Here is a 25,335-nt window from a genome sequence, read left to right as displayed (position 1 = left end):
TCCCCACTGTGGGCTCCTCGTATGGCCCTGGACAAACTTGCAGGGTGAGAAGGATGGGTACCAGGAACAGGGCCGGCCCACCCCAGATTCGGGGACAGAGGGACAGGCCCGCCGCACCACGGTGGCCGGGGGTCGTGGGCTGCCCTGGGCTGCAGCCTCCTCAGCCAGGGCAAACTCTGCCCTCAAACACACCTGAACTCCCCGTGAGCAATGTCTACTTGCTCCCTGCAACCCCGAGGAGCTCGGACTCCCCCACCTGGGCAAGAGGACTTCCTGCCCTTGGACTTGGGTGACCCACGAAATTCAGCCCGCTGACACCGGTCCTCTTGTCCACGTGCCAGAGGGCTGACCCAACCTGACCCTTCCTGCCCCCGGATGAGGGCACATGCCCTGTCTCCAGCATATTCGTCACAGTCGACGACAGGGGTGATGCCGACCGTGCGGGCCCCAGGGGGCGGCAACCGCACCTACCTTAGGGCCAGTCTGTCCCGGCATCCCTCTTGCCCCGTCACTGCCGGCTCGGCCCTGGAACAGAGCGAGGCAAAGTGTCAGCACAAAGGAGCGGCCAGCGCGAGGAGGACCCCGAGCAGGGCTGCCTGTGACGTCAGACAGAGGGCCCCACAGCCGCCGCCACAGGCTGGCCCAGAGGACCCAGACCTGCAGTCCCGCTTGCTGTCCACAGGCTCTGGTCTTCCCAAGCCTTACCATCCTGAACCTCAGAGCGGGCACGACCCAATTAACCACCTAAGTGTCCACCACGGACCACTGAACCCCAGCAGAGGTTAGAAATCTAAATGGCAGCCCTTTCAGAACTGGCCGTGCACCCCTCTGCCTGTGGACCTGGGGCCTTGAGGGGCCGCCTCGAGACACCCGTGCTTGGGAGCCATTCACTCTGTAACATCCCTTCTAACTACGATCGACTCCCGGGACGGAGGCCCCGGACTAAGGAATGACTCGTTTTTTGCCTTGAGTGCTTTGCAACTAGAGCAGGAACTGGCAGACCAGTGGCCAGCGTTCCTTGCAGAAGTTCATTAACACGAGAAATGAGTATCCCTTTCACTCAGCAGAAACATTCAGTTGATGGGAAGATCCGCTAGTGAGAGTTTGATGTGGGTTAATCAGGATTTCCCGAGCTCTCATGGACGCTGTTCATTAATTTATGCTGGGTGAGAAAGGCGCGCGCCCTCTGTCAGTCACCACGGTCACCTGAGGGAAAGCACTCCCCTCCACTAACACGCCAGGCCGGACAGAGTCCGAGGAGGGGGATAGACAGGGGCTGCGGGGGGGTCTGAGAAGTCACCCGGCCATTCCCCCGCAACAAAACTGAAGCCATTTCTGGAGAAAGGAGGCTGCCCCGGAGAAGGAGGGAACACTGATCATGTTGTCTTTTACACGCTTGCTCCCAAAGACCCTGGGAAACTGCTTTAATTCAAAATGTGGGTTAACAGGGAGCTCAGCTTGGGGCTCTGTGATGACCTGGGGTTGGGCCGGGGGACTGGGAGGCAGACTCAAGATGGAGGGGTACGGGTGTACCTATAGCCGATTCACATTGTCATACAGTGGAAACTAACAACAGTGCAAAGCCGTTATGCTCCAATTTAAAAGAACATGTTAAACTGTGTTTGGATGCTCAGGACGGAGGCTGGGGCAGGGGAGCTTGCTGCCGTGGGACGGGACCCACCCAGCCCTGGACACAGACGTGCCCTCTGAAGGCGGGGGAGCCTGGCCGGCGAGACGCAGCGTCACCATGGCAGACGCAGCGCCGACTCCTGCCGAAAAACACTCACCCTTCTCCCAGGCTTTCCTGCCGGGCCAGGCGGGCCCTGCACGCCCCGCGGACCCTGTCCGGGATCAGAGGGCAAAGGTCAGTCGCGTGTCCACTTCTCGGAGGACAAAGCCAAGCCTGGTCCCCGTGCTCGCCCCCGCCCACCCACCGCCCAGCTGCCAGCATGTGGCATCACGCAGACAGGGCGCAGGGTCCGTGGCCCTGAGCCAGGGTGGGACGGAAGGCAGCCCGCGCGGTCCCGCTCCGGACCCCACAGCCACTCCGCATCGAGAGGGCAGCTCCCCCCACTTCCCTGACCAGAAGCAGCGATAGAGCTCCGTCTTCCCGGAGAGGCAAGGGCCTCGGGGTACGTACCTGAGGCCCCATGTCTCCTGGCTCGCCCTTCAGACCTCCGCTCCCGGGAGGGCCCTGGGGGGACACGCCTGGTTAGGGGGTGCCTGGCACAGGGGTACAGGCTGTAGGGGTGGCTGGGGAGGGCAGGGAGGGGGAAGGACCACGGGGCTGCCCCCTGGGCAGGGCCCCCGTGCAGCCCTCCCGCCGCCTTGGACACACCCCGAGGGACGAGCAGTCAGTTTCCTGGTTTGCATCTCGTCCTGGGTTGGAGGGAAACCCTGGACGGGGGCAGGGGAAAACCCCTGCGCTCAGCACATGCTCGCTTCTCTCTGGGACGGATCTGCCCTCCGTCCGCCACAGCCCACAGCCCAGGGCCGGGTGTGGACGTACTTGTCCACGGTAGGGCAAGATCGCCAGATGTCGCGAGGGACCAAACACCCCAGGGCCAGGGGCCAAGCCCACTCCCTCCCGGGGAACAGAGAGAGGGTCCCATGGGCCTCGATGCCCCGGCTCCCTGCAACTGCAAGGGCCACACACCCCCCCGGAGACCCCTCTCCCTGGCCCTGGGGTGCCCGGCACATGCTGCCCAAGGAGTCAGGTGGGAATCAGGGTCTGCCTCACGCTGAAGTGGTCTGGACGGTAAATAGCCTCAAAAGAAAGAGGCTTGGAGCCCCCCGGGGGGTGGGGCTAGGCAGAGTCGTGGTCAATATAAGTGCAAGGGCTTCCCTGACCCGAGGGCAGCCCGGGCCTCTGGTGCCCGGGGGCCCCCCACCCCCCGCCCTCAAGATGCTCTGACCCGGTGAGCTGGGAGCCTGATGGGCAGGGGCCAGTGAGGGGCACCCACCCCCACACCCCAAGGTGACTTACCATGGGACCCGGTCTCCCAGTGAGACCCATCGGGCCAGCAGGCCCCCTCAGCGCCAGCTGCAAGGCAAAACGGGACATGTGAGAAACGGCTGGTGTACCCGTCCTGACGGGCGGGAAGGGGCCGGTGTGAGGGGCCAAGGACAGAAGCCTCTGGCGGGGGAGGTCACAGGGACCCTGGACTGACCTCCTCCGATCCTCTGGGCTCCCGGCGGCAAGCACCAACAGGGCGGCAGAGGTGGGCGGCAGCCGGGTGGGTGCCCACTCACCGCTTTGGGGGTGGGTGCCCGGAGCCTCAGGCTGACCCTTCCTTCTCCCCACCTGCCCCGGCCAGCCCTGCACCCTCACAGCGAGCGTGAAACGCGGCTGCCCTGGGGGGCTGGCTGGGCGCGTGTTGCGCACGCGCTGAATCACACATTCCCCAAGAGGCACTTTCAGGGCCCGGGGGTTACATCGGGGAGCCTCGGGGTGAATGAAGTCCTTGCCCCGGCCACGGGGACGCCCCTGTACCCCTGCCCAGGGGCCCACTGCCTGCCCGCTGCTGAGGCTCACTCCCGCCGGCTTTCTCCAAGGGCCTCTTCCACACCTATCGTGCACCTGTTTCCTGCATGAGGCCACTTCGATTTTGGAACGTTCTGTGTTATAAAATCTTAGGAGCCCATCACCCACTTGGCTTCAGTCAACACACCCACAGATTCAAAGGCCAGCCAGGCCGGCCTGTCAATAAGCCCCGTGGCGGGGGATAGGGCCTGTCGCCCGCTGACTGCATTACACGGCAGTTTGCTCCACGGCAACGACTGCATACCCGCTGCCCTGTAATTCATTATCCACGCACTCTGATCATCAGCATCTATCCGTGGTGACAGAGCTACATAAATATCGCCAAACGAGGGACTCCTCAGCCGCTCCTTGTGATGCCCCATTATGGGCACTCCAAGGAAGGGTGGCCCGCCCCGCCGGGTGGCATTTGCTCTTGTCATTGGCAATCAGCAATCTGGAGCCTTGTCAATTAAAACGCAATTTACTCATCAGCTCGTTTGCCAAGAGCAGAATGGTAAGGAGGCTCCTTGGGATGCCCCAGGCTGAGCGAGGGGCTTCGGGGCCCACGGGCTTCCCCCCGAGGTTCAGGCTCGACCCAGCCCCATCACAAGGGACCCCCCAGGAGTACATGGGGTTTCTCCATCCCAGAGCCGGGAGGAGGCAGTAGATGGCCGAAGAAGACGGGGTCAGCAGAAGCCAGAGGGGCTCAGCGGCTGTGTCCGTATCTGGGAGTCTGGACCCTCGGTGTGGACAAGGGACCCCTGAGAAGCTTCCCCCACCTCTCCTGGTGCTCACCAGGGCCCCCAAATGTGCAGGGATGACTGGACAACCCCCCAGGCTCCTGAGTCCAGGTGAGCACCCCAAGTTGGGAAGAGGGGCTTCCCCTGCAAGCTGGGCTCCAAGCTGCTCCCCAAACCCCAGGGCCACTCACCCGGGCCTGCTGCAGGATGGCTTGAGCTTGGGACTCCTGTGCGGAGACCATAGGTCCTTTGGAGCCTGCATCACCGCCCCCTCCAAAGCGGAACTGCGGATGTAAGTGCGGTCACTGGGGTTGCACGGGCACGGATGTCCGCTCTGGACCCCAGGGCTGAGGGTGTCCAGGGGCCTCTCAGGTGACAGCAGAGTCTCGGAGGGGCTGGCCGGGCAGCTTCCAGCCCCCGGCCTCCGTCTGCTGATCATGCCACCCGACTGCCCGCACACGGCTGCCCCGTCTCTGCCTGACAATTCCAGCCTTGGGGATTCCCACCCCCGGCATCCATGACATCTCTCCTGAGACCCCAGAGCCCCGTGCCAACACCCATGCTGAGGGGCACACGGGCTCAGGGAGAGACGGACGTCTCCCGGCCTGGGCTCCCCAAGAGGGAGGTGGCCTGGGTCCTCTGCAGACCCCCAAGGTCAGGAGCAGGTCATGTTCAAGGAGGGAATAGGTGGTTTGGGGATCTGAGGGAGAGGGCAGGTGTGCGGTGACGGAGGCAGACGCCACACGGCTTCCTGCAGAGATGGGCTCTGCTCCCGCCCTGGACGCTGTTGAAGGTGGAGACCCCGATCCTGGTGTCCACCCTGCTGGGCTGGCAGAACACTCCCAGGAGCTATCTCCACAGGACGGCTGGCCCAGGTTGGAGCCCGTCTGTGGTCAGGGGACCCCCCCTCACTCTGAGCCCCGAGCCCGCCCCCCAGCGCCGCCCCCCAGGTACACTCACAGGCAGCATTAGCATGGTTCCAGGAGGGCCGGGCAGCCCGTCAGCGCCAGGAAGGCCTGGGCGTCCAGGGGGACCCTGCAGATAGAGGGCAGGAGAGCGGGTCAGGGCCCAGGAGGGAGCTGGACCGGGGCGTCGTGAGGGGCGGAGGCAGGGCCCGTGGGAAGCCACGGCGAAAGCGCAGAGCGACGCAGGGCCCGGAGCCCGGAGGAGGGGGCTTCACGGCGGGCCGAGGACGAGGAGACCCCGGACCCAGGAGAGCCGAGCGAAGAGGCAGAAAGCCTGCAGTCTGTGGTCCAGAGCGGCACAGGCCACCCCGCGGGAGGCGGGCAGGGGCGAGGCATCACAGCTTCCACAGCCCCAGGACCGTCCCTGCCGGGTGCCACCCTGGGCTGGGCAGCCCAACAGCCCCGGTGCTGACGGCTGAGAGGCCAGCCCATCCCCACGCCCCCTCAGCCCTGCGGGTGGAGCAGATGATGCACGGGCCACGTCCGCTCGATTGGATGGACACAAGGGGCCGGCATTCCCAGGGTCACAAGGCCTCCTGCGCACTTCGAGGCCCCACCTCTGCACAGACACCACCTCAGCTCTCACCCGGCTGGTCCCCGACACCCCCAGCCCCCGGCAGAGCCTCTGACTGATTCTGGCGCAGGTCAGGCCTAGGTGAATGCAGCACAGATGCGTGAGAGCATCGTCACTTCAGTCGCGCCTAACTCTTTGCGACCCCACGGAGTGTATGTGGCCCACCAGGCTCCTCCGTCCATGGGATTCCCCAGGCAAGAATACTGGAGTGGGGTGCCACCTCCTTCTCCAAGGGGAGCTTCCCAATCCAGGGATTGAACCCTTGTCTCTGATGTCTCCTGCATTGGCCGATGGGTTCTTTACCACTAGCGCCACCTGGAAAGACCTCTGTAACATGAATAATACGGCTTCTTGTCAAAAAAGCGTTTTTATCACTCAGCTTTTCACAGAGGCAGACAGACGCCCAAGCAGCTTGCCGTGGGCGAGGTTTGCGTGCAGACAAGTGCAGCCCGCCCCCCTCAGTGAGACAGACCGCCACCGGCCCACGGCGGGGTGCTGGTGGAGCCCTGCACCCACGACCGCAGCGCAACGCTCCCGAGGCAGACGCACCTCACTCCCGAGCCCTGGCCCAGAGGACCGAGCACGGGGCTCCACCCCAGATGGGCTGGTCGGGACCTCCACCCGCCCGTCTTCTTTGCGACTGTCTTACTCCAGGGCTGATCCCTCCGCTTGTGAAATGTGGCAGAACACGGCTGCCTGCCGAGCGGAACGTGAACGCTCCCTCTCGTGCCTCCAGGAGTAGCCGGGGATAAACGCCTGTAGGCGCCCAGGGAGGCCGGAAGCACACGCACCAAACACATGATGCGTATCATGCCTATGAGTCCACGGGCCGGGCGTGGGGGGCGGTTCTCCTTTTAGGAGGTGGTCTTATACATGTGTCTGGCAGTCTGCGCCTCCCCTCTGCCGCACGTGAGGCCAGTTTGTGAGCTCAGCCTCACTCCTTCCAATGGCCTTGGAGGTCCCCGCCCTCACGGGCTCATCAGTGACTGAATCCATCCTCCTCTGACGCGTGTTTGGGTCCAGTTTTCATTAGGACACAGGCTGTTGTGATGAAGCTTCAGGCATCTTTCTTTCCTCTTTTTTTTTTGGCTGAGCCAGGTGGCACATGGAATCTTAGTTTCCCACCCAGGGATGGAACCTGAGCCCCAACAGTGAGAGCGTGGAGTCCCAGCCACTGGACCGTCAGGGGAAATTAGAACCATCTTTCTTAGATAGGATCTCAGAAGCAGAACTGCTGGGTCAAAGGATTTCTGCGGCAGCTCCCTGCCCCAGTTTTTTATTGCTAATAGGCACAGCTAAATGGTCCTTGCTTGCCATTTTCAAAAAGAAAAAAATATTCCCAGAAGATAAAATTTGCTTAAAAAAGAAAAACCCAGGGAGTGTTTTGCCAGTCAGACTTCCTCTTGGAAATTCTACCCTGAGAGCTGCTCACCGCTGAGCTTTCCGCGCCCAGTCGATCCCAAAGCAAACCCCCAACTCAGAGCTTAGAGTCGCGTGTCCCAGGGATGAGATGCCGCCCATGTAGTGTCCATGCCCATGTGGTGCGGGCTCACACGTGTGTGTGTGTATGTGTGTGTGTATGCGTGTAGCGCTGGAAGCCAGGGAAGCACATGGGGCAGCCCCTCACCCACTGAGAACCTCCTCCTGCTCTTTCTAAGCTGCAGGGGTGAAAATTCAACCTCGGGGCCCCAAAGCTACTCAGCCCTCATGCTGACATTATCAACTAGACTGAAAACAATTCCCATGTGGGCAGACAGACAAAAGTCTGGAAACCCTGTGAGAGAGAGAGGGTTTACCTGTGGGAGAAAACCCCCCGTTTTAAGGGATCCTCCTGACACCTTAAAATCTGACACGAGTCCCATGCAGCCCTGCGCCTGTGCTCTCTATACTCAGCACTGCTCGGAGAAGCTGCCAGCCAAGCTCTGCCAGGCCCCAGGGTCTGTGTCTCAAAGACTCGGCCCCCCAAGCCAAAACAGGGGTTTGCACCCAGCCGCCCCGCCACCCTCCACTGGACTTGAGCCGAGGACAGGGCTGCTCTGTCCACGGCCTGCGTCGGACGCAGGGCACGCCGCAGCCGCCGGTCAGGGCAATGTAAGAAGAGCCGGCCGGTTTAGATCAGTGCCCTGAGCCGGCCAGGCAGACGCTATAAAGCACTGGTGCTGCGGGGCAGGCTGCACGCAGACCCCATACAGACACACGGCCCTCCCAGGGCAGCACAGGGCTTTTCCAAGGCCGTCCTGGCGCCGCGCTGCCGCAGACAACAGGGAACAGAGAGCTCAGACGCTGTGAAAGTGGCTGCAGGCTCCAGCCCCGCTGGTCCAGAGCCCGGGACTCAGCAGCAGGCGAATCGGGGCTCATCCCTGGCTACAGAGCCCGGCTGCAGCTCACCACAAGGACAGGCAGCGGGGCTGGGCGTGGAGCGCCAGAGAGCAGGCGAGCCTTTGCGCTGGGATACTTCTGCTTTCAGGCTTCAGAGAGGCCCGGAAATGGGGAGGAGCCGCACCGCCCCCCAGGTCCTCAGGATCGGGGTGGCTCGCTCAGGTCCGATCCTGTGCAGTCGCGGTTTGGGGGAGGCCAGAGGCGTTCTCAGTGGTCACTTCCTGGTCTAGATCCGAACACTGGCTACCCCTGCGGCCGGGCCAGAACCTGGGGGGAAGCTGCACCCCCACCCCCCCGCCCGCCACGCTCACACCCTGCAGCAGGTGGGGGCTGGCAAGTCCCAGACGAGCTCACTGACATCTGAGCCCAGGAGGCCAGACGGGCCTGGACGGAGACCCTGGGGGTTTCTGCTCCCAGCCCGCCCCTCTCGGGAGGACCCCGTGCACTCCCTAATATGACAAAGGGTTCCTTCCGGCTTCCGGGGCTTCAGGGTTAACAAGGAGACTCAGGTGGCCCCAGCACCATGCTAGTAATGCCCCCCCACAGCACGGCAGGGGGCGAGCAGGTCACAGAGAGGACACGGCCCCTCCTCCCCCGGGGAAGCCCCGCATCACCACGCCTTGTGGCCGGGACCTCACAGACACTGGCTGTGCAGAGCAGCTGACTAACCAGGTGTCCCGGGCTGGATGGCTCCACGAAAGACGTCCTGGGCACACAGGGGCGCCTGGGGCCCAAGCCCCACACCCAGCCCCCAGGAGGCGGGAGACAGCACAGCACCCTGCCCTGGGGCACCCCCGGTCACACGCCACGGCCTTTGTAGAGCTAGAAGCTTCCTACGGGTCTCAGTGGACCCTACATCTTGGCCACGTCTCAGGGACCTGGGCTGTGCCCAGTCCCCAGACCTGAGCGTGAATCCAGCCGGCCTGCCCAGAGCCCACGCTCTGCAACAGAGAAGCCTACCACAGCTAGAGAGCAGAGTCTGCTCTCCACAACTAGGGAAACACCTGCACCGCCAGGAACACGTAAATAAATAAGCAACATGATTTTAAAAAAGAGCGGCAGAGTCCCAGGATCGGGACGGGTGGGGGTGGGGGGCGAGGATCTTCCAGATTCCCCGGTGAGCAGCTCTGACGTGCAGACGGGCACGTGAGGCCAGGCAGATGACCGCGATGAGAACACACCACCCCAAAACAGGCCGCTTCAACCGAGAACTCACAGATGCGGGGAAGGCCCCTGCCCTCCCCGGCCAGCCTAAAAGCAGGACGCACGCTTCCCTTTGCAAAGGTGGTGGGAATTCTCCAGCACCCACCCGCCCGAACCAAGATGACGGGAAAGGGGGGGCAACGCTTATCACTGGAGGTGGACAGTGGGCATGCAGGTGAGTCTGCATACAGACCTTCCTGAACCATCCTTATCTTCTGAGCTTCTGCCCCCTCCCACCATGTATTTTGTAATCACTTCTCCACAATGTACTGCTTTTTGTTAAAATGGTATATAAGTTCTCAAGTCTAACCATTTATCGGGTTTTCACTTCTATATGAAAGCCTCTGTACATGTGAAATTAAAAATATTAATGAGATGATTTATCTTTTCTCCTGTTAAGGTCTTTGTTCAGTTTAATTTGCAGGTCCAATGGACAAAACCTAAGAGGGTGAAGCTTTCTCCTCTCCTCCCCGGGGATCCTGAGGTCACCCTACCAGCAGGTGGCCGTGTGGGTCCTGACTCTGCATCCAGGGTTCTTTCACAGCTAAGGAGCAGACAACCAGGAGATCCGGGCACTGAGAGGATGCTGGGATGTGAGCAGGGATGATCCTTGGAAGAGAATTGGGCCCCGAGGGTGGGCAGTGTCAGCTCCTGGAATCAGCCCGTCCCCCTGGGAAGGGGCCCAGGAGGGCCGGGGGGCTGCCGGGTTCCCTTCCAACCCTGAGAACAGCAAGCCGTAGAGCAGGTGATCTCTCTGCCCACCCCACCCTGGTCTCCATCTCCTGAACCCTGCCTCGAACTCCAGAGAGCTCAGCTCTAAAAGCCCCAGCTTCCAGGGTCAGGAGCCTCCACCCCACCAAGTGTTTCAGGCACATTTAGATCCTCAGTGCCGGAGCAGGACTCAGCGCCGTGGACACCCGGGGAATGTGCCAGGTGGACAGGTGAACACTTGAAGCAATGCCGAGCTGGTGGGAGACGTGGTCTGTGCTATCCGTGGCCCCGGTGGACGGCGTCCCATCCCACATCCAAGAGAGACGGCTGCTCTCGCTGACGTCTGAACCTAGCCCCACGCCGGGCCCATAGGAGGATGGCTCTGTGAGCAGACATGGCTGTCACCCCATCTCACACAGACCTGTGGCGCGAGCTGGGTTAGAGATGGCAGTCCCGGGTCCTGGGTGGGGAGGACGGGCTCTCATTTGCTTGGCTCACTTATTCAGCTGTAGCCGAGGAGGAAGCGGCATGGATGCGTGGGAAGGCCACCACGGAGCCAGGGCCCCCTACTCTGCCCCCAAAGCCACGGGCTCAGTGAAGCAACGCGGTAAGACTCCCGCCTGGTGCCCAGTCCGACCCGGCTGCCCTCTCAGGCCGTGCGGCCCCCTGCTCCGTCTGCAGGCGGCACCTCACTCCGCCTGGAGCATCGCCCCAAAGCCCCGGCGCCCGACAGCCAAACACCCCCTCAAAAGCAGACCCCAGCCGCGTCCTCCCCAAAACCGTGAGGTCCTTGCTCTGCCCCGGGCCGTGTGCCAGGCGTCTCTTAGGTGCAGACACGCTCCCAGGGCCTCTGATCTACAGCCGCACCCACTTATTAGCACCGAGTCTGGCCGCGCTCACATCCGCATCCATCAGACCAGCAGGAGAAACAAGGAAAGTCAAGGTGGAGGAGCGGCCACAGGGCCGCAGTCCCCTCAACCCCACGAGGCGTCAGAGCGGAATGTCAGCATCCCGGGCTCAGCCGCATCGCCCCCGCAGCCACCCAGGGCGGCAGGGGCCGTCCCTGTGACCCACAGCAAGCTCTCGGCATCTGTCGCTTGACTCCTAACAAGGAAGCTGTAGTGAGGGGGAGGACGCCGCAGGCCCCCGTGTGTCAGCCCCACTAATGCACGGCCGCAGGGCCCCTCCCCCGGAGCCCCCAGGGGCTCACGACCCGGCTTCTTGCAGAAGTGGCCTGTCCCCAGCTCAGGGCCAGGCAACAGTCCACCCCAAAATCAGAAGAGAGAGGGCGCAGCAGGGGTGGCGTGAGAGGTGACCGGGTCGGGGCAGTTTGGGGAAGGACGTTGGTGTGTTGTGGTCACCCGTGCATGTGAGGACAAGGCCGGTCCCTTAGTGGGGGGCGGTGGGGGGGACGCCCGGACGAGGCCACCAAGCCCGTGATCCCAGGGGCTGTCCTTACCCTTTCTCCAGGGTCACCCACTTGGCCTGTGGGACCCATCGTTCCTGGAGGTCCTGGGAGACCCTAAAATTAAACACAAAATTAGGCAGAGTTAAAGATGCAGCCACAGGGCGGTGCCCGCCTGCCAGGAGAAGGCGGGCATGGAGCGGGGCACGGGGCGAGTGCCCACCCCAGGGTGTCCGCCCCCGATTTCCATCCAGGAGTGTTAAGGGGCCTCCCTGCACCCCCGAGGACCCGCCCCACAAGTCAGGGGAAATGAAACAGGACACTCACCGCGGGGCCTTCGGGGCCAGGCGGCCCCTCCAGAAGCATGCCCTGGAAGAGACAGGGAGAGCATCTGAGCTCCCAGGACGGCCTTCCCCCATTCCGAAACACGGACCCGGCCTCCCGGCCCCAGTCCTGGGGGCGGCTTCTGGGCCGGGTGGCCCGGAGGACCGCAGCCCAGGCCTCCAGGGCCGCACGCTCCGTCCGGGGACGGGTCTGGAGCGGCTGCCTCTGCTGTGGGGCTGTGGTGGGGGCCACGGTGACCAAGCTCTGAGCGCCTCCAGCCCGACAGCAGCCAGCAGGCTTCCCCCAAGGGCAGCTTCCAGAGGACAGAGGGGGCCAGCCCCCAGCGCCCGCGCTGGCCTCCCATCCCGGGGGCAGCACCCAGGCAGGCGTCAGCGACGGCAGCCCAGGGGGACATGGAGCCCGGGCTGAGGGCCCAGTGACGGCGAGATGGCTGCCGGGGCTTCAGGGGGGACAAGAGGAGGGGGGGCCACAGGCCAAGGCCCCTCGGGGCTGACCGCTCAGACAGGCTGCGCTGGGGCCCCAGCCCCTCCCTCCTGCAGCAGGAAACGCCTCCCTCCGTGCAGCAGCCCCGAGCCCGTGGGAAACACGGCCTGGCCCACCAGACACTCGGATCCTTCCTCCCCCTCCTCCAGCCCCTCCCCCGGCCAAGCCCAGGTCCACATGGCCTCCGGCTCCCGGCCTCACTGTCTTTCCTCGCACATGGGGACAAGGCCTCCTGACCCCATCAGCCCCGCAGCGGAGGGGACAGCGGGCCTCACATCTCTGCAGCCAGAGCTCCGGGCAGGGGTCTCCTGCCCTCGGGCCTCAGCTCCGGCCCCCTTCCCGGCCTGGGCCTCCTCTCTGCCCCTGACTGCTCAGCACCATGGTCAGGTGGGCCCCAACGTCCTCGGTGCCCCAGGCCCATGGCAGGGGTCTGAGGCAACGCACGGCCTCCCAGGGAGGGGAGGACCTCCAGCCCTGGCAGGGGGCTCGTGTACTGAGAACACGGTGGGGGTGGGGTCTGCGGTCCCAGGACAGGGGCTTCTGTCCAGCCTTGTTGAGCAGGCTTTGGCTGCACGAAGGGCCTGTGGCCTCCGTGGACCCCTCCTCCCCGTGAAGTCCGGTGGCGGCCGAGACAGGGACGAGAAGGCTGCACACGCTGGCCCGGGGGAGACCTGCGTCCTGCTGCTCGGAAGAAAGCCAGCTCGGGCACTTGTGGGGCTGACCAGTGCCACCTCCCCAGTCATGGGCTTTCCTTCGAAAGTGAACCTGGAGCTGCTTCCTAGGGGTGAGCGGGCATGCCCCGGACATGCAGCTGGTTGGCACACAGCAGTCAGCCACCAGGCCCCTTAAGACCAAGCCCCTCATCCTCCCCACCAGGCTCCCCGGACGCCGGGAGGACGCACCCTGTGTTTGCACAGAGGTGCGCTCAGAGGTGTGTGCACACCACTTCCTCCGGCCCGCCTCATCACTCCCGGCTTCCCTGGCTCCTCTGACAACGGCCGCTGAGCAGGCTCAGGGCTGAGCCGGGATTGAGGGAGACAGCCCGGCTGCACCGCGGACACACCATCTCTGTTCTCAGGGAGCCCCCCGGCGGGCGGGCCCTCAGGGGAGGGTCGCGGGCCTGGGGAAGGCTGGGGGCCGCGGGATGGGTGGGCCCGAAGGGGGAGCACCTGCACTTTCCAGGAGCGGGGAAGGGACCCACGCCACCACCCCACCGAGGAGCGCTCCCGAGACACAAAGAGGTGGTCTGCCCGCAGAGCCCCTGGTCCACACCCGCCAGGGTGGGGGGTCTCAGCCTTAGCCGAGCTCCACACAGCTCTACAGGGAGGTCCGTCCATCTGCTAAGCAGCAGGGCCCAGAAAACCTTCCTTAAACCACAGGAGGCGGGACGTGCCTGCGATGGGCCTTCCCAGGTGACTCAGGCCCCTGGATGGGGAGACACTGGGTCCTCCTGGAGCAGCAGGTCTCATTGACCTGAGTCCCCCTCCGCCCCGGGGAATCCTGTCCTTTCAAGGAGCCACTGGTGATGCTGACCCGTGACAGCGGGTACCAGATCCGAGTGGGAAACAGCTCTGGCGGGAACCATCCCTGAGATGGATGGATGGAGAGAGAGGAGCTGGTTCCAAGAGCTCCGTGGACAGCGAGTCACACGCCCCAGAGGGAGGTCGCTGGGGCAGGTGGGGGACAGCAGGCGGCCCCCCAACCTCCACGGGCCGGGATGTGTCAAGACCACGTCCGCTGCCTCCCAGGGCTCAGCCCTCTGTTTATGGGGAGCTAAGACTTGAGGACGGCTGGTGATGCTCCAGGTTGAGATGTTCCAACTGCTTACATGATGTCCCCGGGGGACTTGCCCCGCCCCACGGGTACTCTGATCAGGCCGGGGGGCTGGGCTGGAGAGAATGACATGGCCAGAGCGCGTCCAGATGGCCCCCGGACGAGGCTGGACTCGACTCCCCGCAGACACGCTGTCTGTGTCGGGTCCCTCTCTGTTCTCAGGCCTCTGCAGTGCAGCCTGGCAGTTGGACGCCCCGCGCCCCCCTCACCAGCCTCCAGCCAGACCTGGACGCTATGGCCCTCGAACAGGGGCAGCCCATGCTGGGGGACGGGCGAACAGGATGCTCGTCCGGACCAAGATGCCGGCCAGGCCCTCCCAGAGTCGGACGTCCTGGGTCAGGGTGCTTCATGTCACTGAGCAAGGGGCTACCTGGCCTCGGGCGCCTACCCTGGCACCCTGTCCTTTCCCCTGCACCCCATCCCTCACCCCAGACAGGCCCTGTCTCCCTTGGACCCTTGGGGAGCACTGGAAAGGGGGTGTCCTGAGCCTGAGAACAGGATGTGTGTGCCCATGGCTGCAGCCCCTCGGGACCTGGGTCAGGTCAGGGGGCGGGGAGAGCAGAGAGCATGACCGTCATCCAGTCCCTCGTCCTGACGCCCCGGCCACGGACTTCTGGTGCCTCTACGGGGTCAGAGCTCCAAAAGAACCTTCCCAGTTCCACGGGAACTGGACGGGAGGACCGCCTCAGTTCTCATGCCAGGCGCCCCGGGATCAGGGGGGCCCTGGAGCCTCCACCTGAGTCACGCCTGGGATCAGCCACCAGGAGCCGGGTGCTGGCGGCGGAGGCCAGAGCCCCGGGCCCCAGGCTGGTGACCCTCGGGAGACAGGACGCGGGCCTCCTCCCTCCGCTTTTGGAGGATGTGGCAGGACTGGACTTTGGCAGCCAGCCCCCGCCCCCTGCTCCCACGTCCAGAGCAGCCTCCCAGCCCCCGAGGCCGCGCCCCCCACGTGCGGCTGCAGGGCACCCCTCCTCCTCCCGCTGATCGCGTGGCACCTTGCCCGCCCGGGTCAGGGCCGGGGCCTCAGGCCACAGGGTGGGCCCGGGTGCTCCTAGCCAGGCGTGGCTCCCTGAGGGCAGAGAACGTGGGACCCTGCGAACACCCACAATCCCACACACTGAACTTCTTCCCAAGGTTAAGGCGTTATCAACGGTCATTTTGTTCAACTTGCCTCTGGCCTCGTCGCCAGGTACAGGGCAGTTTTACTCAATGGGAGTTTGGGCGTGGAACTGTTTTATTAAATCCCCTGGAGGCGGCTGAAAACCAAGCTTGCATGTTTCACCAGCTGGAGGCAGAACCAGGTCCTCCCCGCCCACGACCGGCAGCTCCGGGTCCCCACTCGGCCTGCTAATCCCCCCTGCCGTCCCTGGGGGCTCCCTCCCTCCCAGAGCCGAGTCTCTTTCTCGAACTGGATTGGATGCATGGTGATGTGCCTGGATCCAGGGTGTGTGGCACAAAGGGTCCTGACCCATTTGAATATCAGCAGACACTCCCATATTCAAGGTCCAGAACCTTCTCCTGCCCAGGGATTTCTCAAAGCAGCACGCGGCATCCGTGAGATCACGCGGCTCCTCATGGTGGCCCGGGGCACAGAGGTGCAGGGGTCCCCCGGGAGCAGAGTAGGGTCCCCATCCTACCTAACTCACACAAACCCCCTAACCCCCACATGACCCCTGACCCTTGACCCTGCTAGCTCCAGAGAGAGAAGAGGAAAGCATCTCACCGGCTCGATGATGGCGGGCTCTCCTTTCTGACCTTTCTCCCCCCGAGGCCCTCCGATCTGGGGGTTCATGAGACGCAGAGAGAGAAGGGGGGAGGAGAAAGAAGGCACAGGTTACACCAGATCCGCACGGCTGAGGAGGCAGGGGTCCCACCGAGGCCCAGGGAGGCATCCTCCGCGGCCGCTCACCCCCTCGTAGATGGTGTCCTGGTTGGCGGGCATGCCTGGCCCGATCTCCGAGGGGGAGATGGTGGGGTCGTAGTATGGGTCGTAGTAGCTCTCATCCAGGTTCTTGATGGTTTCTTCCGTGAACTCTCCCTCCAGGTCGTCCATCCCCTCCTCTGGAGGCGGGGCCGGCTAGGGAGAGGGCAGCGGTGGTCAAGCCGAAGGACGCCAGGTAGCAGGCAGACCCAGGCCCCGGCCTCAGGGCCTGAAGGACCGTGGCCTCCCCGGTCACAGAACACGGGGAGCCTGGGGTCTCACTTGCTGGGAGGCACTGTCTCCCTCTCGTAAAGGGGAAACCCGTCCCAAACCCCTACGATGCCGTGCGAACCAGAGCCGCCCAGGGACAGATGTGCCCCGCCAGACTGCCCCGTGCACTTGGGGAACCCCAGCCCTCAGGGGCTCCGCCTCAGGCCCCGGGCCTCGGGGTAAGACGTCCATGATTCCATGCCTGCTGGCAGAGGGGCCTGAGCCCACCACAGCCCCGTGTGTGAGCCCTCTGGCCATCCAGAACTCAGCACCACACAGCGGCTATTTCCAAGCATCCGCCATGTGCCCTGGCCGCGCCAAACCCCTCTTCAACCTGGAAACTAGGCAACGACCCCAAGGGGCGGGCCTCACGGGCGCCAGGCTGTCAGTGAGATCGCTGGCTGCTTTCCAGACGGGGACATCACCGCCCAAGGTCAGTCACTGGCGGAGATCTCAGGTCGGGTCACGTCTCGTCTGCTCGTCCGACCCCCAGCTCATGGGCCTGTCCCCCTCCCAGCCCACAGACAGGAGCACGGCTGCAAACACGCGTGACCTCATCCATCTCCACCCGAACCCTGCGAGACCTGGAGGCCAGGCTCCGTTCTACACTGAGATCCACCCAGCAAGTTGGCGATTCTAAACTCGAGGGGCCCCAGGGAGCATCTAACACGCCCAGCTGCCAAGGGCCAGGTGTGGTGGGGAGGGGGACAGGGCCGCCGCCCCTGGACTGCAGGTGAGGGGCAGAGAAGGAGGGGCCCAGGCATCCAGCCCCCGCCCCGGGCCGAGCCCGCTCGCAGGGAAGCAATTACGTTGGAGCCGTTGGAGGTGAGGACCGTGCTGGTGGGCACCTCGGCCCGGGCGCCCTGGTCGGGGCTCTGGTCGGGGTTCTCGTCGGGGTTCTCGTCAGGGTTCTCAATGCCTTCACCGTAGCCGAAATCCTCGTAAGGGGGTGGCGTGTAGTAGTCTTCGCTGGGCACATAGTCGTACTCCCCGATGCCGGGGTCCTCCTCCTCCTTCCCGGGGCCCACGGTGGTCTCGGGCGCCGAAGGGGCTTCCGTCGGGGGCTGGGTCAGCTCCTGAGAGCCGGGCACAGACACGCAGGGTTAGGGGGAGGCCAGTGTAGCGGGACCAGGTCCGGGGTTTCCTCCGAGGCTGGAGAGGGAGGCAGACCCATCGGCCAGCTGGACCCTGTGGACTGGGGTGCAGGGGCCCCTCGGCCCGGGGGAGGCAGCCCAGCCCCAGGCCGGGCTGTGCACAACAAAACCCAGGATCGCACACCCGGATGGGGGAGCTGTCTCTCACAGTTTCTTAAAATAAGAGAACGGGGAATTCCCTGGCAGTCCAGTGGTTAAGCCTCCACACTCTTACTGCCAAGGGCCTGGGTTCAACCCCTGGTAGGAGAACTAAGATCCTGCAAGCCACAGGGCAGCCAAAAACAAGAGGAAGAGATGCTCCCAGATTCTGAGAGCCACACAGGCCAGTGTCCCAGGCTCTCCGTGGGGAGGGGACCATGCTCCATCCTGTCCACGTCCCCCCGCATCCTGCTCACTGTGGGAAGCCCTCTGCCCCCAGTCCCCCTGAGGACAAAGTGCACATGGTCCCCTGGTCCCTCATTTTCCTGCCAAGCTCCTACCCACACCACGCCTGGTCTCCACGTGTCACCAAACAGCCCCCCATTCTCGCCGAGGCCTCCTTATCCCCCTCTCCTAACCCAGGGGCCAAATATCGGCCGCCCTTCCACCCCGCACCATGGCCCCCAGGGACCAGCCCCCCCACCCTGCCCCACGGCCCCCAGGGATACCCCCACACCCCGCATCACAGCCCCCAGGGACACCCCACACCCCGCATCACAGCCCCCAGTGACAGCCCCTCACCCTGCACCATGGCCCCCAGGGACCACCCCCTACCCCACACCATGGGTCCCAGGGATAACCCCCCAACCCTGCATCACGGCCCCCAGGGACCACCCCCACATCCCGCATCACAGCCCCCAGTGACAGCCCCTCACCCTGCACCATGGCCCCCAGGGACCACCCCCTACCCCACACCATGGGTCCCAGGGATAACCCCCCAACCCTGCATCACAGCCCCCAGGGACCACCCCCACATCCCGCATCACAGCCCCCAGTGACAGCCCCTCACCCTGCACCATGGCCCCCAGGGACCACCCCCTACCCCACACCATGGGTCCCAAAGACACCCCCCCAACCCTGCATCACGGCCCCCAGTGACAGCCCCTCACCCCGCACCATGGGTCCCAAGGACAACCCCCCCCCCGCCGCATCACGGCCCCCAGGGACACCCCCACACCCCGCACCACAACCCCCAGGGACCAGACCTCAGCCACCTCCGTGGTCTCTCGAGCCGCTTCCACGGGCGTCTTGGTGGGGCCGGGGTCCTTGCCCGTGTCGTCCGTGTCCTCGTAGTAGGGGTACTCGTAGTAATAGGTGTCCCCTTCATTGTCTCCGTCGGGGTACTGAGAGCAAACAGGGCCGCGTGAGGAAGGCGGGAGCCGCACCCCGCCGGGACACCAGCCCGTGTCTCCCTCCCCTGCGGGCTCAGCCAGTAAGAGTGGACCCCAAAGGCTGTGCCCAGCTCCAAGCACCAATCCTGTGGGCCTGACAGACACCCCCGCCTCCAGCTCCGGGGAGCAGAGTCAGCCCCAGGGGGCATCCTGGGGAGGGAACAGGGCCCTGTGCCCTCTGAAAGGCCCGATGTTCTGACCTTGAGCGCCTGAGGGCCGGGACTGCCAGCCGGACCATGGGTTCTGCTGGCAATGCCGCTGCCGCCTGGGGGCCCCTGACCTCCACGGAGGCCCAGACCACACGGGAGGGACTTCCCGGAGGACGACACAGCGGGCACCGCCCTCTGTGTGTGGGGGGGACCTGGGGGGTGGCCAGGAGGACTTGGCTGCAGGGACCCAGATGGGAGCACTGTCCACCCGGTTCTCAGGATGGGGGGAGATCCCCTGAGGAGGAAACGGCAACCCACTCCAGTGTTCTCGCCTGGGAAAACCTCAGGGTCAGAGAAACCTGGAGGGCTCTCGTCCAGAGGGTGGGAAAGAGTCAGACACGGCTTAGTGACTGAATCCAAGACCCTGGGGCTTCATGGAGTGCCCCCTTGTCTCCTGCCTGCTCGTGAGAGAAGGGGTGCTCAGCTGAGAAGCAACCGGCAGGCCCGAATTTTACTTAAAGGAAACAGGAGTCAAACCTGAGCAGGGAGGGCAGAGGATTTGAAAATGGTGCACAGAACTGAAATCAAGTCTGCTGGGGCGCTGCTGGACTGTGGGGGTGGGTGGACGGGCGGGCTGACCCCGGTCGGCAGATGGCGGCATCAGACCCGTTCCGGGAGCGCTCGGGACGAGGCTGGCCCTCGGGGTCCCTGATGCTCTGGGGGTCAGAGCGCCCATCTCTGTGCTGGGACAGCGCTGAGCCCCTCCTGTCCCGCAAGCTCCAAACGGCCCCCAAGGGCACCTGCAGCGTCTCGGCTCGCTCAGCGCCCGCCCTGGTGTTGAGTCAGGCTCCGGCTCTCCTGACCCAGAAACTCGTGTGAAAGGCTCTTGACCAACGTCCTCCGTGACTCAGTCGCTTCGGAGCACGGGGAGCTTCGTAAAGCGAGTCAGGGATCCACTTTGTCCCCAGGACCGATTTTCGTCTCACCCTTTGGGTTTATTTGAAACGGGGGTCCCATGGCCTCTGTATCCCCCTACCCCGCCCCTCCCAGGAGGTCTGGCCGCAGCCCCCACCGGGACTCACGTATTCATCGGGGTTGGGGTCCTGAGACTGGGGTTTGTCGGGGACGGCGGTGTCACAGTCGGGGCTGTAGTGCTCGCAGTAATCGTAAGCTGCCCGGTGGTCCGAGACGAGCAGCAGCTGCTGGATGTCTCCCTGGGAGAGGAGGGAAGCTCTGAGCAGGCGGCACAGAGGGAGCCCGCTGCTCACCCAGGAGAACCGCCTGACACCTGAGAGCTGGTCCTCAGGGCCAGACCTCCTGCGGGGGAGCTGCCTCACCCAAGCCACCCATCCACCCAACCACCCACCCACCCACCCACCCACCCGCCCAACCACCTGTCCATCCACCTGTCCATCCACCTGTCCATCCACTCATCTATCCATCCATCCATCAACCCACCCACCACCCACTGATCCATTCATCCACACATCACACACCTCATCAGGTGCCAGTCGCACCCCCGCCCCCCCCCCCCCCCAGTGTCCAGCTCTGCCTCTGGCGATGCGCACGGATGGCCCCTCCCCGTGAACACCACTGACCACAGCCTGGCTGCAGCACCCGGGGGCTCGGCCTACACCCGCTCTGCTTTCCTGCCACCGGGGAGAGTGGGCGTGTGGAGTGAGCTGCCTGCTGCTGTCCCAGCCCCGGGCCCATAACAGCGAGCGGGTCATGGAGGGGAGAGAGCAGGCGAGAGGCCCCACCCACCCACGGCTCAGCACGACCCGCCCAGTACCAGGGCCAGAGCCTGCCCTCTGCAAACCCGCTCTTCCCTCGTCTCCCTCTGCCGGCAGAGCTGCCCTCCCCCCGACCCCCCTCTCCCCACCCCTCCCGCCCCCGCCCTTCTCTGTTCTGATGTCAGGGGCTCCCGGCCCTCACTTTAAATTCTCCAGCCAACGAGAACCATATGACAGAGCTGTGAGTCAAAGCCACATGTTTTTATTAAACAATATCACTTCTATTTCAAATCTCATCCGATTCAAATAAAATATTTTTCCCTGCGACTGGCAGCTTGACATCTGAATGCATGTGCGCTAAGTCGCTGCAGTCGTGTCTGACTCTGTGACCCTACAGACTGTTGCCCCCCCCAGCTCCTCTAGGCAAGAATTCTGGAGTGGGTGGCCATGCCCTCCTCCAGGGCATCTTCCCCACCCAGGGAAGGAACCAATGTCTCTCATGTCTCCCGCTTTGGAAGGTGTGTCCTTTACCACTAGCATCACCTGGGAATATAAGCTCTGCAAATGAAGCTACTGGAAAAAAGAGGCTCAGGGCCTTTGGGGGCGCAGCTGTGACTGTGGGCAGAGGGTGCGTCCATTGATGGAGGAACCGGTACACTCGCCATAGTTCCTGTCTCCCTGGAAAGCCCCGGTTCTGGAGCTGCAGACGTGGCCGGAGCATCTCTGTGTCCCAAAGCACCTGGCCCGGGACCCGGGCTCGCAGGCCCCGCACCAGGGGACGAGCAAGGCCAGGGGCTCAGCCGTCCCTGCCCACTCACAGGCCCAGCCTGACAGAGACACCTCCGCTCACCCCAGGCCCTGGGACGCTCCTGCTGACCCGGCCCGCGGCCAGGCCTGTCGCCACCTGGCCCACTCCCTCCCCAGGTGGCTGCAGTGTCCACGTGACCAGTCAAGCCTCCCCCCAGCGTGAAGCTGCCTTCCTTTCCGCCACCCACCCTCCCCTGCAAATGCCCACATGTGTTGAAAAATCATTTTCCTCGCCAAATCCTTGGATGGGTTTTCACGCTTGTTCTGTGGGCGTGTCCCTCAGAGGGCGGGGGTCTACCATCCGCCCCTTGGGGTCTTGACAGCAGCTCTGGTGGGAGATGCCAGGGGCCCCCAGCTGCAGCGCCTCGGGGCCTTGAGCGTCAGCAGGACATCCCCCCTCCGCTGGCCTCCAGCGCTCCCTTGCCCCTCTAGGCCTCTCCACAGAGGGGCCCGGGGTCTTCAGCAGGCTTTGACATCAGGCTGCCCCTGAAGATGTTAGTTGAGAAAGAGTTTACAGGGTTTTCTGAGAAAGTCAAGTCCCCAGTGCAGTAAACCTGTCTCATTTCCCAGACGGAATCTGAGGTCAGTGGGGGTGGGTCCCCCGGCCTTCACAGTGGGTGAGCCCAAAGAGACCCAAATACGGGGAGCACTGGCCCCGTGACGGGGTCCACCCTGTGCCCGGCCATGGCTGGGCGCCCCCCACACACGTCTCTCCTGAACCTCAGCATAGCCCGATTACCGACGGGGAAACGGAGGCTGGGGGGGTCGAACCAGGAAGGGCGCGCCACGTAGCTCCTCGTCGGTGCCTCTGGCGCTGTCTGGCCCTGGAGCAGGGTCTTGGCCCCCTCATCCTTGATGCCGCGAGCACTCACCAGGGGTCCCCGCTGGGCCACCTCTGCCCCGCTGAAGTCCCCGCGGTGACAGGGGTGGTGTTCCGACCCTTACTGACACTCACTACCCCCTCCTGCACGCCCGTCCCCCCGCAGCCGTCCTGCAGAGCCCGGAGCAGCTGTGCCCACCCCGCACAGTGAGCTAATGAGCGAATCCCGCCCGCCCGCTCCCTCTTCGGCCCGTGAGCCTCCGACAGCAGCATTTCCCTCTGGGACCCCCCCGGCACGGGCCCCGCTGCACCCCCTGACGGGGCCCCCTGGTTCCCATGAGGCCAGTGCAGCCCAGCCCAGAGCAGGCAGCTGACCTCCAGGGGGCGCGGGGCTGCGACTCCGTCTCCTCCGTCAGCAACAGTCCAGCCCAAGCTGCAGCACAGACCCCCCACCCCGTCCCGAACCCCCGCCCAGGCTCAGAGAGATGGAATTCCCCCCAGTGCCCACCGGGAGCCGCTGCCCCTCCTGGCCCCAGCCCGGCGCCCCGGCGTCCCCCCGAGGGAGCTGGCTCTCCTCCTCCCAGCCCCACGTCACAGGTGCGCCCACCGAGGCTCGGACGGGTCACTCCCACAAGGGCATGAGGAGGGTCCTGAGCCACTGCCCGCCGTGCCTCTCAGAGCCTGGTCTGCTTGGAGCCAAGGGGCGCGTCCCACACCCGTGCCAACCTGGGTCTCCAGCGCCCGCAAACAACACTGCCGCCCCTTCCAGGCAGCCCTCCACGGGGCAGGTGCCCGCCCCGCCCGCCTCACGGAGAGAGGTGACACCCGCGGCCACACCTCCGATGCCAGGCCACACACTTTAACCTCCCCGTCTAGCTCTAAGTGCCACGCCCTGCGCGGGGCACGTCACCTGCCCAGAGAGGCAGGGGGGCCGCGGCCGTCACTGCCTCCCTCGCGCTGACGAAGTCCAGGGCTTTCTCCTTCCACGCACCGTGTTTCTGCCCCACCGGGTCAGTGAAGCTCTGCAGAGGCCCTAGGAGCTTCTGCCGCGGCCCGGGAGTCATCGTGGCCGTTCCACACCCCACACAGCCCCAGTGCCCAGGGAGGCTGTCGGCCGGCCGTCCCCCGGCCGAGGGCAGGCCGGGCAGCCCACGAGGCCCGCGTCACCAGCACACACAGGACGCGAGCGTCCTCGGCTGAGCCGGGCGTTTTTGCTGAGGGGATCAGTCCTGCCTTTTCCCATAATGAGATTTTATCCAAGCTGCGCCCTGCTGTGAGCTGAGGAAATTGCGAAGTTTCCGTTGGAGAGCTCTACAACCCCGAGGGCACAGGAGCAGCATCCTGGCCCAGACGGGGGAGGCCCCGCTCCTCACGTCCCCGCTGGCTCCCAGCTCCCGCCCTCCCTCCCTGCCACCTCATCCTGCAATCCCCTCCCTTTCAATAAAAGCCACGGCCCCCAGGGACCACCAGGCACCCCGAGCCTCCTCGGGCCAAACAAGACGGGCCCGGGGCTCCCGCCACGCACTTGGCTTCTTCTGTGGCTCTTGCCGCTGACTTCAGCCGAAGCGCTTCACACGTGTACACGGAGACGCGGTCACTCGAGAGGACAGATGGACGCCTCTTTCGAGGCTGCAGAAGGGCTGAACTGCCCAAGGAGCGATAGCAAGAGAGAAGCACTGGCCAGCAGTTCCGGCCACAAGTCTGGCCCGAGCGAGGGCAGCCCAGCCCGAGTCCACCTCCGAGCAAGAGAGGTGCGGCAGGCACGCGCGTGCATGGGGCGGCAGGCACACGGGGTCCCTGCCCGCCCCGCGGAGCGCCCCTCCTCAGGGGAGCCTGCTTTGTCTGACATGTGAGACTGGCCCAGGGGACACAGGGCGGGAAGGGGGCTTCGGCGAGTCACCTCCTTGACGTCCTGGGAGACTTCCCACAAGGAAGGCCTCCCGAGAGCCGTCCTCCTGCTCAGACTCTCCTCGCCCCAACAACAAGTCAGACTTTACATCCTGCTGGGACAGTTTTCATCCCGGGTCACACAATGGAAAAGGAAGAGCCCCAAGCCAGACGGGCTCTCAACAATTCTTTCCATGGTCTTCGCAGCATCCTTGGAGTGAGAGAGAGAACTGGACAGCATTCAGGTGAGCAGCGGTGGAGAAATATTTCCCTGCGGTTGGAAACCACTTCCTGCTGCCCCCAGGGCCCGGGCTGGTCCATGCCCGTGACCTCCCCACCGCTTGGCCACCCCGGCTATAGGCCAGGTCTCACCCCTGCACCCACCCCTGGCGTCTCCTCACCCCTGTGCTGACGCAGGTGCTGGGGGCCCCACCTGAGTCTCCACAAATGGGCGGGGGGTGGTCAAGACCCAGCGTCCTCGAACCCTGAAACTGGCTGCAGTGACTCAAGGGTCAGCTCTGTGAACTCAGAGCAGGGACACTTCATCCCCAGACCAAGGGCAGGACAGCAGAACTGGGGCAGGGGCCGGGCTGGGGGCTCATGTCCTCTCCCCGCCAGCTACATCAGGTGAACAGCCCAGCCTGGCTGGCACATGAGGAGAGTGGACCTGTCCTTCCCTTCTCTGGACCCTCAGGGCAGCAAGTCTGTGGGTGCTGGGCTGACCACACGGTGGGGAAACACGTGCCATGAAAAGCTCCACAGAGGAAGAAGCACGCGCCTGGGCACCCGGCACAGAGGGGCGAGGTGGTGACCACAGGCGCCTGGGCACAGGACTCCCCTCCTCACCAGCTGTGTGGCCTTAAGCACATCGCTGACTCTCCACGGGCCGCCACAGGGGCGTTTGCAAAGCAGGTTATGAGATCCACCTCACAATAGTGTCCTGGGGACTAACTGCAATGGAACATGCAGGACACCGAGCAGGACTCGCACCTGATGAGGCCTAGACAAAGTGTGACTCATCACCACCATCAAAGCCACCATCACCACCACAGTCATTACCATC

The 25,335-nt window shown here is 64.3% G+C and overlaps 1 protein-coding gene across 1 annotated transcript in view; it reads right to left on the bottom strand.

Moving 5' to 3' along the window:
• Positions 1 to 25,335, bottom strand: part of COL5A1 (collagen type V alpha 1 chain) — a 148,730-nt gene that overhangs the window by 68,508 nt on the left and 54,887 nt on the right. Inside the window, 13 exon segments of the mRNA XM_070455999.1 lie at positions 472 to 525; positions 1,788 to 1,841; positions 2,141 to 2,194; positions 2,987 to 3,043; positions 4,455 to 4,547; positions 5,224 to 5,298; positions 11,555 to 11,617; positions 11,828 to 11,869; positions 15,885 to 15,941; positions 16,071 to 16,238; positions 17,162 to 17,428; positions 18,691 to 18,828; positions 20,108 to 20,239. Coding sequence (XP_070312100.1) covers positions 472 to 525; positions 1,788 to 1,841; positions 2,141 to 2,194; positions 2,987 to 3,043; positions 4,455 to 4,547; positions 5,224 to 5,298; positions 11,555 to 11,617; positions 11,828 to 11,869; positions 15,885 to 15,941; positions 16,071 to 16,238; positions 17,162 to 17,428; positions 18,691 to 18,828; positions 20,108 to 20,239 — 1,254 coding nt within the window.

Source organism: Odocoileus virginianus, chromosome 2 (assembly GCF_023699985.2).
Source record: "Odocoileus virginianus isolate 20LAN1187 ecotype Illinois chromosome 2, Ovbor_1.2, whole genome shotgun sequence".
NCBI classification, from domain to species: Eukaryota; Metazoa; Chordata; class Mammalia; order Artiodactyla; family Cervidae; genus Odocoileus; species Odocoileus virginianus.
Note: the sequence above shows the minus strand (reverse complement) of the source record. Positions and strands in the feature narration are given on the sequence as shown.